Here is a 20,437-nt window from a genome sequence, read left to right as displayed (position 1 = left end):
AGATGTTTTAATGAAATATCTTTTACTGAAGATTTATTTGTGAAAATAGAATCTGTTTCATTACTAATCTGAGTGCAAAATGATTTTATGTTATAATTAAAAACTATTCTTCCTCCCAAAAATCTGAAATATTACTTGCATAAACTTTAAAACCTCCTAAATAACATTTCAAACATTTGTTTCAAGTAAAACTTTATATTTCATGTTATTTTCTATACTTTTACCACACCACTTTTGGATGGTGGAACTTTGTAAACCAAGTCTATCATGTTTAACTGAAGAGTTGAAGTTTATATTTGTCCAATTATTGAATACGTCTGTCGGATCACCGTAAATATGTCAGAACAATAAAAAGACAATATCAAGAGAATAGAGTATTAAGATTAGCCCTAAGGATTCTAATATATACAACAGTCAGCAATTTACACAAAGCAATAAATTACTACTACTTAAGAATAGGCTTGACACACTGGCCAAAAAACATTGTAAAAAAATGGAGTGATAAGAAATAGTCTCACTTCTGCCTTGTACACCACTTCACCTGTACCACACAAAACATTATCCCCTTACAATGTTTATCATAAAACATGCAGACATCATCATTTCAACTATTTTTTCTTTTCTTTTTTTGAATAATTAATCATTACTTCTGTTTTACAGCACAAAACAGGAAGACAAGTTGGTACCTATCCTGTAAAAGTGGGTTTTCTTAAATTACTCCCATTTTCTCCCACAATAAATATTTAGGAATTGGATTTATAGATCCTCACCAATATGCAACCCTGCATAAGGGCTCTCAAGGAGTCAAAAGCTGTCAATTTCTGGAAAACCAGCCTGAACCTTCTTCTTTGTCTTTCCCTCTGCTTCTTCAACTCTGTCTCTACCCCAACAATTTCTAATAATTTTTTTTAATCTACAAATTCCATTTTAAAGCTCACCTTAAATGATGGATCACTGCCACTGAATGTAATACTTCAAGAGCAGAGCAAATGGAGATATCATTATCTCTGAACACCATAGTTGAGGAGAGGTTCTTTTCTTTAAAACTAAATTTCTGCCATGTTTAAACACAAAACAAAAAATATTAGTAGAATCAAAATAGATGCTTTCACCATACCATAAATATTGAACATTTATTTGACTTATTTTATCCTTAAATAAGCTAAAGCTTATCAAATACAACAAACTTCCAACAGGCTTTAAAAAAGAGGAAAGAAGATATGGTAAGATAAAGTTGAGAATAATATGCTTTGACAGAAGGAGCAATGGGGCATTAACCAGTGATGACCAGAAAACCCACTTGTAGAGAAAAATATATGTTAAAATGGCTGGTTTGGGTTGAGCAAATTTTTATGTAGAAGAGAGAACATGGTCGAAACGTTGTTTGCTCTTCTACATACAAATTTTCTCAACCCAAACCAGCTGTTTTTACATATAAATGGGGTATTAACAATTGTGACATTTAGTGTAAACTTTAGGTCAAATTTTGTGCATCTGTTTTTCTGCAGTCCTGAATGGAAGGAACAGAAATATATCACACATTCTCTTACCTTAGAATACTCAGCAGCTAATTTGTGGTATTTCCCAAACTGAAGATCATTTGGTGGATTTTCTTCCATGACAGGAAAACCTGAAATTTTTTATATAAAATAAGGAGTTAAGAATCCAGAAATTACACAATACCTCTTTCTGAAATTTAAACTGAATTAACTGATTGATTGATTTAGTGTTTTATGGCACAAAGCAGCTAGGCTATCTGCACCAAATGTCCAGTAACAAAGTAAAAATAAATTAAATGTAGTAAAATACACAAAAGGAAATAAAGGTAAAACAAAACATCATTGAAAAACAGAAAATGCAGGTTATGTTGTCATAACAGCCATTATCAAAAGGTAAAATAAGAAAAGTGTTAAAAGACATATAGCAAAATCATAATAAAAATTAGTCAAATGTCCTGTAAAAAGGTAAAAGTAAAGTAGATGTAGTAAAATTCGTAAAAGGAAACAAAAGTGAAAACAAAACAGCAATTAAAAACAGAAAATTGCATAAAACCAATGTTGACATCCAGTCTACAAAGTTGTAAAGGACTTCCTGTAGCAGAATGGTAATGATCATAACCTGCCAGAAAGATTAACAGGTAAGTACAAGAACCACCGTCAGTCACCTGAAGTTGGTCTTTCCAGTCCTGGTTCCGGGTTATGTGTCATTATGGCCAGTACCAAAAGATGAAGTAATAAAAGTGTTAAAAAACATGCAGCAAAACTGTAATAACAACTTCCCAGGATGACTAAAGGGTAGTTCAAACGGACAGTTCAAACAGCAGCGTTAGTCACCTGAAGTTGGACCTTTCCAGTCCTGATGTCGGGTTATTTAATGTTCTGGCCATTTTCCAATGTCAAATTGAACTAGAGAGATTAAGACTCTAATAAGGGAACCACAATTAAAAAGGTGTAATTAATAAATATCAAACACTTAAATGAGGTTAAAAAGATTAATGGCCATTAAAAAACTAAAAGCTTTATCAAGATGGACAGTGTCACCATCACCAATAACACTGTCCAATGTTACAGACAAACCCTGGGACAGAACATGTTTAAAATAGTGCCGTTGTTGAGAGTTGTAACGATGGCAAGAAAGTAAAATGTGGCTTACAGTGATTTGAGTGTTACACAAACTACACACTGGTGTAGAAAAGAAAATGATTAAAAAACTGTGACCAATGCGTAGTCTAGTTAGAACAACTTCCTCCTTCCGAACCTTACGGAAGCTAGATGGCCAATGCCCAATATAGGGTTTTATTTGAAAAAGCTTGTTGTCACGTTGCTCACTCCAAGTGGACTGCCAGCTGGCAAGGAGCCGAGCCTTGAATACAGGACCATAGCCCATGTACAGAATAGGCACAGTGGTGATAGTGCCAGAGCAGATAGATTTAGCTGCTGTGCCTGTGAATACCAACATGGCCTGGTATCCAGAAAAACTGGATAGAAGTATATGTTAATGAGAAATGGGCCAGTCGGTTTTGAATATCAGTGAGAACAGGATGTGAGCCAACGTGAAGTGATTCCAAGACCAGCAGAGAACTAAGGGAGTCAGTATAAATAGTGCAGTTGGAGTACAGCTCAAATTCAATATGTTGCAGGGCAAGAGATATGGCGTACATTTCAGCAGTAAACACAGAAGCTATAGAGGGTATTCTGCACACAACCACGTAACCACAACAAACCATGGCAGAGCCCACAGAATTACCTGATTTGGAATCATCCATGTAAATTGGAATGGAATGATTGTGCAAAAGATGTTCAGTAAATAAAAGACAGTACTTCCAATCAGGAGTATCTGCCTTTTTCAGATGACTTAAAGAAAGGTCATAATAAGCCATGGCGGGATGGGCTGACCAGTGGATTCTGCAATGTTATCCAAGGACAGACCCAATTCATCCAATTGTGCCAGGGTGCGAAGGCCAAAAGGAGCAATGGCAGATCATCTGTTTTGAAAAAGGCCCACTGAGAAAGGAAAACACATCCCCAAGTGGGATGCTTTGGTAAGGAACAAAATATCAAAGAATACAGTAAAGACAGTTGCAAACAGCAAAGGTGCAGAGAAAGTTCGTGAGATTCTATGTATAAGCTCTGAACTGGGGAGGTGCAGAAAGCCCCAGTGCAGAGTCAAAGTCCTAGATGATGAATGGGGTCCAGCATCTTTAAGGCCAAAGGTTCAGTACAGTACAACTGACCTGTCTATGGTCAGCCATAGACCATTGATCCATAATTGAGTTTTGAACAAATAAGAGCACGATATATCTTTAACATAGAACAACAATCTACTTCCCAACTGGTGGTAGAGAGGACATGGAGGAAGCCCAATGCTCTTGTGCATTTGGCCCATAGTTGCTTTAAGTGTGATATAAAGGTTAGCTTATGGTCAAAGATAAGCCCCAAGAACTTAATCTCTGGGACCACTGGCAGCAAAACTTCACAGATACGGAGTTCAGGATCAGGGTGAATACCCTGTTGGCGACAAAAGTGCATGCAAATGGTTTTAGAGAGAGAAAAATTAAAGCCGTTAACCGTAGTCCACTTCAGTACATAACTGAGGGCAGTTTGTAGTTGCCTCTCAATATATCTCATGTTCGATGACTCACACGAGATGTGAAAGTCGTCAAGATAGAGCCTATTTGCAACAGTGAGAAGGAGTTGTTTAGTGATGGCATTTATCTTTATATTGAAATGTGTGACACTGAAAACACAGCCCTGAGGTACCCCAGGTTCCTGTATAAAAGAACGGGAAAGTGTCAAACCCACACGAACTTGAAATCTCCTGTTCATTAAAAAATAACCCATATATATGGAGGTCTCGCAAAATGCCATACCTCCATGTTGTGTCATAAGCCTTCTCAATGTCAAAGAATATTGAAACAAGATGTTGCCATTTGAGAAAGGCTTCTCTGATTGATGTTTCAAGTTGAATTAGGTGGTCCGTGGTGGAATGTTGTTGTCGGAACCCACACTGGGTGGGTGAGAGGAGGTTGTTTGATTCAAAGAACCAAACAAGACGAGCATTGACCATCCTCTCTAAGGTCTTACAGAGACAGCTCGTCAAAGCAATTGGATGGTAGTTTGAAGGAATCTTAGGATCTTTCCCAGGTTTAGAGAAAGGTAAGATAATAGCCTGGCGTCCAGCATCAGGAAAAACATTCTCCTGCCAGATCCAGTTAAAACCAATTGGAAGAATATCAAGAGAAGCAGGAGAAAGATAGCGCAGCATGTCATAGTGTACATCATCAGCTCCAACAGATGTACTGCCAGACCGATGAAGAGCCATTTTCAGTTCCACCAGTGTAAAGGGGCAATTATAGTCAAAAAGACAGTCAGTTCGAAAGGAAAGAGGTGAATGCTCTGCCTGAGTCTTGATGGCCAAGAAGGTGGAGGAACAAGCCGAAATGCTAGATACACGGCAAAAGCTTTCACCTAGAATATCGGCGATGCTCCGGACATCAGCTACCTCTTGGCCAGCAGAGAGTAAGATGGAGAGGGGGACAGAATTGTAGTGCACACTGACCTTTCAAATCCTGACCCTTATGACCTTGGAACTGGTGGTAGAAGATATGCTAGTTGTGAACTTAATCCAAGAATCCTTCTGGCTTTGATGTCTTACCCACCTAGCATGTGCACGGGCCAAAAGTGTGGGATATCTATGGAAAATATCCCAGGCCTGTTTTTGAGCCTTCCACACCAAGTGGTAAGCAGGATTCCACCATGAATGAAAGTATCGTTGAAAATGTGTCGAGGTTTTAGGAATACACTGAGCAGCTGCTTGTATAATACAGTCAGTTACCGCTGCCACACAGTCTTCTATTGATGGCTGATTCATGATGGCAGGATCAAGTTCTGCGAGAGCAGTGAAAGTGGACCAGTCAGCCTGATCCAGTTTCCACCAGGGCACGTGGGTAGGGTGGCATCAACCATGGCCAGTCTCTCTCAAAAGAAAAGGAAAATGATTACTGCCTAGTGGATTATTGTCAACCCTCCATGAAAAATGGGAAAATAGTGAAGGGGAGCAAACCGAGAGATCAATAGCGGTAAAGGACTGACTAGGTGCGTGAAAATAAGTGGAAGAACCAGTTTTGAAAAGAGAAAGATTGTGATCAGAGAGCATATGCTCTACAGAGCGACCCTCCTATCAATAACACCACTTCCCCAGAGGAGATGATGTCCATTAAAGTCCCCCCAGGATTAGAAAGGGAGACGGCAACTGTTCAACAGGAGCATCAAGGTCTGATTGATCATATGTCTCTCCAGGGGACAGGTAGAGAGAACAAACAATGATGGTATGACCCAAGGAAACACAGATGGCTACGGCCTCCAAGGGTGTGTTGAGTGACAAAGACATGATGGGCACATGCTGATCAACCAATAGTGCCATCCCTCCATGTACTCGTCCATCACACAGCCTGTCATTTCTGTACAGAGAAAACTGCCGAATGGTGACTGTATCAGCAGGTTTGAGAAATGTTTCTTGTAAGGAAAGACAAACAGGATGGTAGGAAGCAATCAGTGTTTTAATATCATCCAGATTAGAATGTACCCTCGACAGTTCCATTGTATCAAGGTGGCCATTTTTAATGACGGGTAGGTGAAGTGGTTGGAGAACCCTTCTGTTTACAACCACGTCTTTTTTCCTTACTGTCCTTATTCAGAGGAGGTCTATCGACCTCCATGGATCCTGCCCTGGGTCGATTGGGCAGGTCTTTGTTGTTGGAAGGAGATTCCAGTGACTGAAGACGCGAACGAATGATTGTTTTGCATCGTGGGGTGGGAGAAAAAGATGTAGCAGAAGAAATTACTGTACTTGAAACCAAAGGATGTGGATCTTGAAATTTGTTGGAATGTATGGGAGGAACAGAGATGGGTGTAGAAATCGATTCATCAACCTTTTTAACCATGGAGGTCAAAAGACTTTTCATTTGTTTTGAAAATAATTCTCTTGGAGGCACAGAGAGATCTGTGTGCACTCCCACTGTAGTTGTAGAATGAAGTGCAACAGCATATGTCCGAGATGGAGTGGCGAACAGCAATTCCCGAGCCTCAGGATAACTAGTGTTATGAGTCGTTTTCAAACGCTGCACCTCTTTTTCCTCCAACTATTTTGGGCAAGAACGAAAGTAGGAAAGGTGGGAAGCATTGCAGTTGACACAATGTGGGTCCGTGTGACACTCATAGGCATCGTGGCCCTTGCCACCACAACGAGCACATGTCAGGAAACCACGACAGGACGTTTTGAGTGGCCAAACCTCTGACATTGGAAACATCGAAGAGGGTTTGGAATGTACGCTGCAAATTAGATAACCTGTCTTGATGGTGGCAGGTGCACATGGTGATGTAAATGTCAAAACTAGGATATTTGTCATCAGTGTAACTCCGTCTTTGCGAGTGGAGATGCGCCTCACTGCAGAAACACCTTGAGTGGAGAGACCAGGGAGAATCTTTGACTCGGGGACATTCTTCAAATCCCTCTCAACAATAACTCCTCGTGATGAATTCAAGGTATCATGAGGGGTAACCTCAATAGGTATATCCCCAATTGCCTTTGAATTCAAGAGTAGTTCACTGTGTTGGGATGTGGATGTTTCAACCAATATGTCTCCAGATCAAAGCTTCTTTACTGACTTTGGAGAGCCAGCAAGTCCCTCTAGTCCCTTCTGAATAAAAAAGGGGGACATTTGCCCTAAAGGTTTTTGTGAAAGAGAATGTAATATAAGAAAATGGGGTACAGATGTTACAGATGTTGAAGATTGCTGCTCAGAGTAAAAGACGTGGTAATTTACCTATTAACTGTTTTTCACTATTTTATTTAAATTTTTTGTTGGAGGATCTACAGGAAAAAAGGAAAATTTCGATACCCACTAACCCCACCCACCATGAAGCCCTATGAGGGGACGCACTACAATGTCATGCAATGACATTGCAGCAACGCCAGGGTTTCGTGAGCACTGTACCCAAACACCAGCATCATACACAATGTCCACAACACCCATTGAGAACTTCCAACACTGGTACTTGGTTGACTCTAGCCCAAGTGGACCAGCCGACTGACCCAAGGAAGGGGCCACCAAGAGGCTGCCCGTCTACAGGAATTCAAGGTCAAAGTGGAGTGTTAGGGTTGGACCCCTCAACCACCAGGATCCTCTCCTCCCTTTCATGGGTCGCCACGCACGGCAAACACGTGGATGGATGTTTAGATCCCAGAGAAGGTAAACTGAAAGAGCAGAAACTTCCCTGGGAGGTCCCCTCAGCACGTACAGGAATCCACACCAAGGGGTTTAAACTGAAATATCTACAACCAGTGGCCTCAGCAAAACTAACCAAAAAATGCTAAAATCTATCCAAATATGGCATTTACTGTATAACCAGAACAATAAATATTGTTCAAAATACTTATTCTAAGTAAGAAACTCAGCCATCAAACTCTTTTTGTAACTAAAGCAGCATACTGAAGATTTAACTGGTTCTAAAATGCAAAAAAAAAAGAACAAATAATAAAAGAACAAGAAACTGTCTGGTCATATCCCAATAATTATCACCAAAACTATCACAGACAAAAATACAAGATGAAACACTGACGTATGTCTTACAGAAGCAAACAATCCTCTGAATACATAACCTTTATGTCTTGCATTACGTCTTGTCAAGAAAGTTTCCACTTAAGTAAACCAAAAACAGAATACAGACTCATATGTATCAGTTGTGATTTAACTTTTTTACATATAATTTTTACTTAAACATAGCACAAAGAACAAGAAAACAATAAAAGTAAATTAAAATATTTGTAAATAGCATAGAGGACTGAATGTTTCAGGGTAAATAACTGTAATTGCCATATAATCTTCTGTCATCCGAGAAAAGAAAAGGTAATCTAGATTAACTTTCTATTTTCTGTGGTGATTACAGGGTCAATCACATGGACCAAGTTTGTAAAGCATTACGGTAAAATAATTACAGATAATATATAAAGCTTTACTAGAAAAACTTTTGACATTCATTTAGGAGGTGAATATGAAAACTGTAAAATGATAACAGTATTTTTAAACTTAACATGAAAATTACCTTACATTCAGATTAGTCAAACTATTGACTCTATAAATTCACAGACAAAGTTTCAGTGAAAACAATTTACAAATCTGATTTTTTGCATATTAAGACTTTTAACATTTACTCATAACTTATAGTTTTGTAAAAGATACATTTACTACATTAAAAGTTATAGCAACAAATATTTTCATGGTAACTTGTTACTTACAAGATTTGTTCAAGTGACTATGTCTATTAAAGAGACTTAAAAAGGTTAAATGGATTCATGTCAATGTCTCATCAGAAAAAAAAATTATAGTTGTACATTAGATGTTTTTATTGATTTACTTATTAAATTCTACATTACATAAACTAATCTTTATATACTATTAAAGGATATATCATATATAATAACAAAGATTATTACCCATACTACAATATATAATAGCACAGTTTATCACTAGTAGAATCAACAAGTAAAATTTCTCTAATTTTTACAAATATTCAAAATTTTTTGAACAATGTCCAAATTGTTCATTTGCTCTAAGTTTTCTTTACTTGAATAGAATCGTCATATTTTTGTGTTCAATTTTTTTTTTTATATAGGTACGTCATCTGTATTTTCCAACCACTTTTTTGAAATTACTTAGTCTCTTATATTTGACTGAAAATGTGTTTGACAATTGAAATAGAGTATTTTTTAATGAGATGTCAGTTTTATACAACAGTGTGCTGAATTTTTACAACAATGTGTAATTTCTCATCTTGAAAAATACAAGCTATAATTACTGAATTATCTACTTAGTTAGATTATTGCTTGGAAACAAACACTCGTTTGAAGTGATTTTCCTGACATAATTAAGTTCTCACTTTGAAATAAACAAACCTAAAATTGCAAACACACTTTCAAGATATCTTCAAAAAAGTAATAAAAAAAACAAGTAAATAGATAGACTATATAAAAATATTTAGATGAAACATTGTCTGTATCACAGGTTAATGACATGGTAAGGTTGGATGTTTTAAATGTGAAATTGATTGGCAGCTACTTCATGACCTAATCAAATAACAGAGGTGTAAACAAGTTGTGTTTTATTAATTCTGAAAAATTTGAACATGCATGAATTATAAGTTAAGAACACAACTTATATATTCTAGGCCACAGCACAATTTTTCACTTGGCTTGTACACAGCAGTACTTTGTAGTCTGTGAACCATTACACCTTTAAAATAATTGGTAAACATGAGACTGTCACAAAAATGTGCACATCAAATGCAATGGTGTGCCAGAAATGTATACTGTTGTTTCAAAATGTTTAATTTATTTAAGATTTTGTATAAATACCACAACTAGCCAAATTCCACTACTGCCAATAGGAAATGATTCCAAATTTCAATCTCTATCAGCAAAATACCACTTTCTTAACTGAAGCCAGTCTTTTCTAAATATTAAACTCATGTCCTTTTATTCAACTGTCTTAAAAAATATAGCACAACAAAATAAGAGACCTTATGCAACTGAATTCCCACATAAACTTTAATAAGATACTTAAGTTTTTCTTCCCAAGAGTTTTACCAAAAAATAAATATCCTTTCTTAGATGACCAAATTTATCACAAGCAAGAGATTACCAAACTTATTAAACAATACATTTTAATATTCATAAATAAGAATGTAATAAAACTGTATTTAATTGGCTATAACCATCACCAGGTTGATTTTTATTTATGCTCTAAGCGGGTAGTGTGCTCTGATGGAAACTTAATATTAAACACACAGAATTCCATGTAAGACCTAACATTTGGACTATCACAAGGTAGAAGGTCAATTCAAGGCATCTAGCCAAAAAGTTCAATAATGTAACCAACTGATCCAAGTTACAAATGCCCAATAATTTAATGTCATGATCAAGTTTTCAGAAGCAGTGTGCAAGTCTCATGTTTCGATAGACTATTCTGTCATGTGCAAGTAGTTGGATAGTTAAGAAGGATCAATTTATGAATGCTCCCTTTTCACTCTCTCTATTTCTATCTCTTCATATACTACATCGAAATGTTTGAGTTTGTTAGAAGAATGCCTTGCAAGAGACAATTTATTTAGAGAGGCTAAGCCTTTCCAAGTCTCTTAATCTTATATGTGCCACCACTAATATTACATAATTAAAATTTATGCCTATATCAATTGTCAGGGTATTTAGGCCAAAAAAAATAGCAGCAGAGTCTGGAAGAAGATTCTGTACTTGTCTAAGTTGCATTTTCACTACCTTATGAAGATACACTACTGATATCAATGCACAATTTCCACAGTCGTGTACTCAATGAAATCTCTACTACATTGAATATCTGGGTCATAACAGTTTCTTCTCCTCAATAATGAACACTCTTGAATTTTTGCTTTCAGAAACTCATATATTATAAAGAATATTATAGACTCAGAGGTAAAAAAAACAAAAAAAGCAGCACTTAATTCTTGTAAGTCCCCAAATGCAATTAATTACTTGTGGAATCAAGAGCAAATTTTTTTTAAATTATTAGTTCCCAAATCTGTCCCATATCACTTTTTACCAAATTATCTTAATTTTCTAATGATAGATCTTGTCCTACAACTTCAAAGTTGGCTTTCTGAAAATTAGGAACTAAAAGTTAATTTATTTTTATCTCAATATCCAGTAAAACATCAAACCTAATTATGCTGTGATACCCTTCCTGCATTCCTTTTGTGGAAAATCTTAAACTGTATAAGGCACTCAGAGTCATGAAAGCCTCTACAAGAATACAATAATCTTCGTTTTTGTTCTTAATTCAAACAACAAAAACTTAAACTACTGCATTTATTATTGGCTTTTTTAACCATATACAATATAATGATTTTGAAATAAAACTAACTTCAAATTTTAACTTACTTATAAAGCATAATATACATTAACTAACAAAACTAGAAACCATACTAGTATAAAACTAAAATGAACTGGTACTGGTAATCCTTTATTAATTTCAGCACTTCAAAATTATAAATCATTACATCAAATCATGACTCATGAGCTAAGGTCTATTATTTTAATTATTAATAATTATACTTGGGAAAAGGTTTATTTGCATGTTTTTCACCTTTAGGCTTTACTCAATTTCTCACCAACTCTCAAAATTACACATTTCATTTTGAAGGCATTTATGAAAATCAAAGGTCTTTACTTTAAAGTCTTGCTAATTATACAGTAAACCTTTATAGTTTGCATAAAGAAAATTAAATATATATATATATTAAAGATATGACTAAACTGTTTGACGTTACTGTATTATTATAATACTTCTCACATGACATTGAAACACTCCTCCCACTATATATGCAAGTTTTCGATTATCAGTACACACCATTCTCATCGGTATGGTTGAGCGCCCTCTACTGTTATATATTCGAATTACATATGTTAGAAATAGGAAAGGGATAAGTGACTACTGTGTTGATTTTGCTGCGTTAAATCAAAGCAACATAGGGTTATAGGATATGTTTATCAAGAATGATCTAACTACGTGTTTTAAAATTTTAAGTCTTTGGACTAACTACTGTCACACCTAATGACATAACTACTGCAACTGAAGCATCTGAAATACTATAAACTAAGAATGTTGAGCAGGCTCATCTTAATTTTTAACATCCTTGAGCTATGAATTAGAAGGTTTATAATTCAAGGACTGTTTCCACGGGAATGCACTCCGTACATTGGAAGCATAGATGAAAGTATGAATGCGACGATTGAATCATGTTTTCCGATCAGATAAATATAGCCTAAGAATTAACAGAGTGGTTTTTGCTTGCAGCCTTCCTTCTTGCTTAACAGTTCAGTTTAGATAGCTATGAGTAGATAACCCTTTCCGTTGTTTGACAAAAAAAAATTAATAAAACAAATAAATATCAAATTAGTAATAAACATATTATAATGTACTAAATTATATGAATTATATAATAATTGTTCCGCGATTTTTATATTTCTATTATAAACGAAGAAGTCTTCCATTACCAAAAATTTTAACGAGTGCCCAGAATGTAATTCTTCTTCTATTAATTTCGCGCAAAGCTACACGAAAGTTATCTGTACTAGCCGTCTCCATTTCACAGTGATGGCGCCAGGATATTTTCGTTTGGGAGGGGGGGGGAGACTGAGGTAAACTGTGGAGGGGCTTCCCAAAATGCCATCAATATGAAGTACAGATGGTAAATAAATTATAATAATGTAAATACCAAGGTACATTTCAGAAAAGTGTGCTATTTTGAACTGCGTTTTCAATGCAGTTTTCATTAGAAACTCACACTCTGATTAATAATTCATTATTACAAATTAGAAATAATCTATTTATGAAAATGTGCGTACATGTAAAAGAGGAAGCTCACCTAAATTCCACCGAAGGTAATACATAATAATAATGAAAATCAAGATCATCTTAGATTGAACATTTAATATACCATTAAGAGTAAAGCTACAAATCAAAATAAATATAACATAAAGACATAGTTTACATAGCAGAAACGAATTATCCCATGTGAAGATAATACACTCTGAGGAAAAGTAAGGTCACTATCAGGCTAACTATCTTTCATCGTGTTGTGTTTATAGTCAATATTACTTCAAAACAATGCGCCTGTTCTGGTGATTGGCAGCAAATGTGTCTATAACAGTATCAATATCGAGTTGTTTTGCCCTCCTGCAGTTTACTGATATGACACCAAGGTTGCTGGTGCAGTTGTTACCACTGCTGTTGCGCAAGTATGCCTTAAGAAGCTTCAGACACGAGAAACTTCTCTCACAGGCAGCTGAAGTGACAGGCAGGGTCACAGCAATGCATACAAGTTTGTGGAGATCCATGAAGGTATCCTTGTATGGCCCCAGCATGGTTGCAAGCTCCAATGGTGTGGATACTTCCTGCCCCTTGTCTTTCTTCGTGGCAATTAGCCAGTTCAACTGGTGAACCTCCACTGCGAGGCCATCCTCTGCCACACCATAGTTTGCTGCCATTTCTAAGAGTGCTTGCTTGTCCAGAAATGTGGAGTGTTTGGGGTTCAATGTAGTTGCACCCATCAGAATACTGCAGGCATCAGAGGAGAATGTTCTATTCAGCTTGTTGAGCATCCTGCCCATGATGGCATAGAAGTTATGTCTCTTGGCATCTGGTGTTGGTTCATCTCTTTGGCCAGTACTAGATGTGATTATGAATTTGTTCAGGTGTCTGGGAGCAGATCGCTGTCCACCTTGATGCACCATCTCAGTGCGTATTCCCACTTTCTTACATATATCCTCAGCAGATTCTTCCAAGTCTTTCCATGCTGCTTCAGTTCTTATTTCTGAGATACCAGAGATGGCAGATTGTACTAGGTCCTCTGCAGAGGCCAGTTATAGGTCAGGTGACTAGAGGTGGTCTGATAACTGTTTTGTCATCAGCAGTAGTTTTTCTATGGCCACTAGACTGGTTACGAACTGCTGATCTAGGAGGATGCACAGGCCCTTTGCTTCAGTGGCTCTGTGGACATTGCCCCCCTCCAAAAGATGCTTTAGGGTTGTCACAACGGCAGGGAGGGTTCTTTTCACAGCTAGACAAGCAGTATGTTGACAGGTCCATCTTGTATCTGACAGTCGCTTCAACTGTATGTGATGGTTACGGGTTCAAGCTCGTTCTGTACCTTCAGAAATTCTTTATGCACAACTGATTTAGAGAAGAATTTGTACAGCTTCTGAATTGTCACAAAGAACTCTGGTGCAGCCTGGACGTTGTGCACACAGTCAACTAGCACAAGGTTGAGCTTGTGTGCATAGCAGTGGACATACATAGCCTGAGACACCTCTCTCCTGAACCTCTCCTGTACGCCACTGATGTGCCCTGACATGACTGCAGCTCTCTCATAGCACTAGCCAATGCAGGCATTATGGTCAATACCACATTTAGCCAGAGTCTCCATGACCTCTTTTCTGATATCCTTCCTGATCATTCCAGCTATGATGTCAAGCAGTTCGTTTTGGATATCTTGGTGCGTGTACTTGGCATTGCCAGGACCATTCAGCTTCTTCACGATTTCATCATACCTGGAAATGATGTCAAGAAGTTCCAGGAAATTGCCCCTGTTATCTGACCTTCCCTGTGACCTCTCTGAGCTTTATTCTGGCAGGCTGTGTAGAGCAGTGCATCTATCACGGCATTTATGTAATGTTGGTTTTCCTCCACAGTTTTAGCATCGAGAGCATGTTGGATCCTTGCACTCTTTGTTTCCTGCTATTTAAACTCTGCCCAAGCTTGCATGGCAAACTTGTGTCCTGCAGAGTTATCATGGGACGTCAGTGATGTGGTCGCCTTCTTCCAGTTCTGGAAGTCTATATGGGTGAAGAACCTCTCAGTTTTACTGAAGTGTGTGTGACTGAAAAGACGACATGTGAAGCAGAATGCAGCATCTTGGGCCACAGAGTACTACAACCACGAGTGCAGATCACGCCAATTCTTGTTGAATGACCTTGACTGGTCACTGTATTCTGTATGCATACACACAGGACCACTATCTGAAAGCTGGCTCAGGTCCTTGGGTCCTGGTGGTTGTTTCTCACCCTGGGTGTGAATGGTGCCCTCTTGTGGCTGGGGTCCTGCACTAGTCGTGTCCGCATTCTCACCATCACGATCACCACTGTCCTCCTCACTTGCACCACATGTGTTGTAGGACCATCTACTCGCTGCCTCTTCTTGGGTAGCAGGTAGTGTTGCATAATCAACCCTATGTGTAGTATGACCAGTTTATGTTTTGGTGGATGATGTCTGACTCTTGTCTTGTGTGGTGGTGTCCTTGTTTGAAAACGAGTCGCTGATTTTGATTTCCTTTTATTAATCCAAACTGAGTGTGTGTTTCAATGTGAGGCTGAGTACCAGAGAGAGCGAGAGCCGCGTAAACAAACATAACTCTCTTTTATATGGAGCGCGCGAACTTCAAAGTGACCCCAGAGCCGGCTGACTGCTAGTACCACTTCTTACTTCCAAGTTGTGTTAGTTTATATGAAAATGGGAATTTCTCTCCTTATATTGACATTAGGATATTGACATACAAAGGATATTCATTTTAAACATCGAAATCTAAGGACAAAGATATAGCATACATACTATTAGTTCATTTCATGAATAAGGAACAAATAACAACTAAACATAGTTCAACATTACGAGCAACTGCTCTGCGGCATTGAAATCATCAAATTATATTAATAGCACATGAAAATCCAGAACATATCCATGAAATACTGTTAAAGAAAGTGTTTATCTTTAAACATATAGCACAAGTACTTAATTAGAAGGTAGTGATAATGTAAAATTACAGGGCTAATTAGGGAACACAAAACACAAAGACAGCTTTGATAGGGCATGTTGTAAAACTGTGAGCAGCTAATTGGAGTCAGTGGGGGGGGGGGGGGCGTGCGGCTGGTATCTGGATCTCGATCAGGCTGAGCCGATCGTTAGCTGTACGCAGAACGTACACCATGGTCAGTGGCTCGGTGATCATACACATAAGGCGTTCGAGGCGGGAATCGTGCGCTCGAACAAAGCAAACCCGCGGCCTGGATACTGAATGGTCATAGTAGCACCAAAACAAAATGTCTAAATTGCAGTTGACCTTCACAGAAAGGCTGGTTTCTTTATAAGTTCACATTATTCATACAGGCCAAACTGTGATTGTGATATTGTTCTTCTTATTATAAATGTGACAAGCACCTGTTACAATAATGTAACTACTACATTACATTAAATTAGGCACTTCTAAATAGCCCAATTACAATTTCAAAATTCATTCTAAAATTGTTTAGAACTATTATTTGGTCAGTTGACATGTAAGGTTATTATCTAATCATAAGTATAACATTAATTGGATTGTAAGTTACAATTTTAAGTGTATGCCACAATCATCAGTACAAATTTGGATGGCTGATACACAATGCAAAATGATCACAGAGGACACAACACCAGCTAAACGCTTCATAGTTTTGACTTATACACAATACACTTATACATGCATGCTATGTTCCACTTTTCAATAAAAAATAAATGAAATTAATGGGTAAATACTTATAAACCTTTGGTTTATCAAGTAAAATCCCTGATGATCTGTTGTAACTTGAAATCAACGTGGTTGTCTAACCTTCGTCAAAACTCAAGATAGAATGGCATTACACAGGGAGCGGCAATACAGCGCATGAGTTTCAGTGCATTCAATACGTTGCTATGGGACGCATGACATATACTTCCGTATAATGAAGATGTTGAGTTCTGTTTTAGTGTAAAATTACAAAATGACATATCTTACGCACTGTTTACCGTAGATTGTTTGTTTGTAATTAAGCACAAAGCTACACAATGGGTTAGCTGTACTCTGCCCACCACAGGTATCGAAACCTGTATTCTAGAGTTGTAAGACTGCAGAAATACCGCTGTGTCACTGGGGTGGGTCTTTACATTGGGGAAATGAGTTCCTGAATTTAGCATTGTAATTCCATAATTTTACCGCTAACCCATGTGACAGTGGGAGAAGAAAAAATAATCTGTTTGTTATTGTTTCATTAAGACGATAACAGTATAACAGTTTAATTCTTTTAAACTATACACGGATGTTATCATTATAAATAACTTCGGTGCTGCGATGCTGAAATACTTTTAAAATGAATAATTAGCATGTATATTGATGTTATGTGTGCGGAATGTTACACGCAAAATATTAGGTAAAAATCGTGTTTTATGGAACTGCCATATGGCGGTTATAGATGTCATTATACAACTCAGTTTATTTTACGATGATTTCTGTTTGTGATAGGTAGAAAGTTGGAAGTTTGTTTATTCGTGAACGTATAAATTAGGTATTTAACATGCCCGTCACGAGCCAGTGGGAGACATTTTTTTGAAAAAAGAAGCCTTGCCAACTCCAGTTTTTCTTAATTTGAACTGAACATTTTGGACATTTTTATTGGTTAAAAAAAAAAAAGATACCTGCCGTACTCGTTTAGTCTCTTTCTCTCTCAAGGTGTTTGGGTATATATATTTGTACACCCAGGAGGGTCAGGTACGCTGGACCTCTTCCTCCTTCCATTACTTAGTTGGAATGGCCTGATTAATAAATTTAGACTAAATACAGAATGGGTGAAGTAATATCATAACTTTAAATCTGGTCCTTTTTAGGGTAATGTCTGTTTAATTGTTCTTTCATTTTTTAATTTATTTATTTTTTAAATAAGTCTAGAACGAAGGTGGCCTGTTTTATTTTAAATTTGATTTTAACTTGAAGATCAGATGTACAAATTCGACGGGTAGAGGTGTTTAGGTCTCTCTGCATCATACGATGGCATATACACTCGTATATGCAATATCTGTCTAGTTCGCATAACGACTCATTTTTTCGCCATTTTGTATCAAAATATTTCATTGTACAATGTAGAAGTCTATCTGGTATTGATTGTGTATTTGAATAATTGTGTATGAACTTTGAGGAAGTAGTTTTATGTACTCTGTAAGCTGTCCTTTTGTCCATTAGATTCACAATTCTCAATTTTTGTGGAGATTGATACAGCCCTGAAATAGTACATGAACTCTACTTGTATTTATTACTGACAAATTGTCTTCTCCAAGTTGTTAAAACAATTTTAGATTAACACATTAGTGTGTGAAATATTTGAGAGTAAATGCTTATGGTATTTACTTAAATTACAAAAAGGTGCTTCACTTTTGAATTGGTTGTGGCCATTAGCAAATAACAGAAAAGAGTAACCTGTTAAATTGTAGAAGTAGAATAAAAATGTGTAGATGAATACCACTAGCTATCAATTACTACAATAAAATAATTACCATAAACTAATTTCACTTTGAATGATGGTTATACAAAATGAAAAAGATGTTGTTGTTTTTTTTATTTTGTGTAAAGCAACAAGTGGGCTATCTACACTAGCCATTCTTACTTTAGCATTGTAAGACTAGACAGAAGGCAGTTAGTCATTACCATTCACCACCAACTCTTGATCATGTTTGGTATGATGGGAATTCAAACCCATGACTCTCAGACTGCAAGTTGAGTGCCCTAATTACCTGGTATTGCCAGGTCAAAAGGTGGAAAAATACACATGTAGGAACCATGAAACACTACACACCAGTGTCTTTTTAGTTGTTTTTTACTTCCACGCAAAGCTACTTAAGGTTTATCTGTCATTCCTACTTTTCAAGTAACAAATGTATAAGGAAGGCAGCTAGTCAGTCAACATTTTTTTTACCTCTTGTCAGAACAATTAATAGGATTTGACAATCACTCTTATAATCAACTCATGGTAAGAAAAAAACCTTTGAATCTGAGATCTACCATCTGGAATAACATAACATTTAGGAACAAGGGACCTGTTTGTCCATCTAGGTTATTCCATCCAATAAACTATTAAAAAAAAACCCTCAAAGTCAGCCTTTATCATTCATATATTTATCAAGCCTTCCCGGAATCATTTACAACAATTTCATTTCTCTCCTAAGCTAATGAACCCAAGACTGAACACAATATTCAATACATGGCCTGTACAATGAAATTATAATCACTAGGCTGCAGTTGATACAAAGCTGGTCAAAGATGTAAGCTTATTGTATTTAATGTTTTGGTTAAAACTTTATTTGCAATTAGAAATAGAGAGGTATGCAAGTCAATGTAAACTTTTCAGTATTTGTAGACAGACATCTTAAGTGCCCTCATCTAAATAAACACACCCTTTTATCCAATTCAAAGACATTAAGTTTCAGGACCATTCACATAAAATGTGATATAAAACAGGCAATGATACATCTAATCATCAGGCAAGGGAATTATTACATTTATGCTAAAAAAAACATCTGTGCATAAGGCAATACCTATTACCATGACAGGAAAAATTTTGTTGGCTGGGACAGATAACATCATATGTCCACCTAATGTAAGAAGCTTCAAACACTTGTCTCTGTTCCTTGCATTTTTAAAAGTATTTTACTTTGGTTTGCATACAATTTAATCCTTATTTTATACAGACCAGACTTTACTAAATAGTAATGTATTATCATTTTTATGATCTGATATGTTATGAATTCCACAACTCAAGGTCTCTGCACATGACAGATAAAGTTGTTATTACAGGAGAATGCCAAAATTAAACAATGCAGTAAATATACTGTTAACTTTCATACATGCTGTTTGCTGAACAAAAGAGACAAAATATTTTTTTGAGAAATGTTTAATGATTAATTCATACTTATCTCAATGTTTTAAATTTCTGTTGTTTTTCAGAAGTTTTAGTGCATACTGAAGGGATATATAAACATTTGGGCAATAAAGTCAGAAAAACAATCTTTGTTATCCAGATAGTACAATGTTTTTGTACTACTAGCCCTTAATGAAATACAATGGCAAAATGCTATTAGAAATAATTTTTTATAGAAAGTAAAGGTAGTTTTGCTAAGTTTATTGCTAAAATGTTTAAATTTGTTTTGTTGGAAATCCCAAATATTCTATTAACATGAAATAAACAACTTGAGACTGAGGATATTATGTTTTCCTCTTATTTTGCTCAAAATTATGTTGTTTCTGAAGTAGTCACAATGTTTCAACCCTCTGTCGATAAAAGTAAATAAATCTTTCTAGCATGCCCTTGTGAATACAAAATGTTATCTTCAATGACACTTAAACTTGTTACTTCTGTATACACAATAGTGGTTGTATGAACTGTTATAGATGAGTCAATGATTATTCAAATAAAAGTTGGAGCCATGAAAACCTTATACACAACCTCAACCACACACAGGAGCAGTAGAAGCTTTTTATTTACACAATAAGTCAACACATTCAAACAAGACTAAGCT

General features: G+C 36.5%; 1 protein-coding gene across 1 annotated transcript in view; it reads right to left on the bottom strand.

Moving 5' to 3' along the window:
- Positions 1–11,966, bottom strand: part of LOC143252369 (protein phosphatase 1 regulatory subunit 21) — a 54,549-nt gene extending 42,583 nt beyond the window's left edge. The window contains exons 1-2 of the mRNA XM_076504372.1: positions 11,939–11,966; positions 1,551–1,630 (exon numbers count right to left, since the gene is read on the bottom strand). Coding sequence (XP_076360487.1) covers positions 1,551–1,619 — 69 coding nt within the window. The 5' untranslated portion in view covers positions 1,620–1,630; positions 11,939–11,966. The remainder of the gene's footprint in view (positions 1–1,550; positions 1,631–11,938) is intronic.
- Between the last annotated feature and the right edge of the window lie 8,471 nt (positions 11,967–20,437).

Source organism: Tachypleus tridentatus, chromosome 6, assembly GCF_004210375.1.
Source record: "Tachypleus tridentatus isolate NWPU-2018 chromosome 6, ASM421037v1, whole genome shotgun sequence".
Classification (NCBI taxonomy): Eukaryota; Metazoa; Arthropoda; class Merostomata; order Xiphosura; family Limulidae; genus Tachypleus; species Tachypleus tridentatus.
The sequence above is the reverse complement of the archived record's forward strand: the minus strand, read 5'-3'. Positions and strand labels throughout refer to the sequence as shown.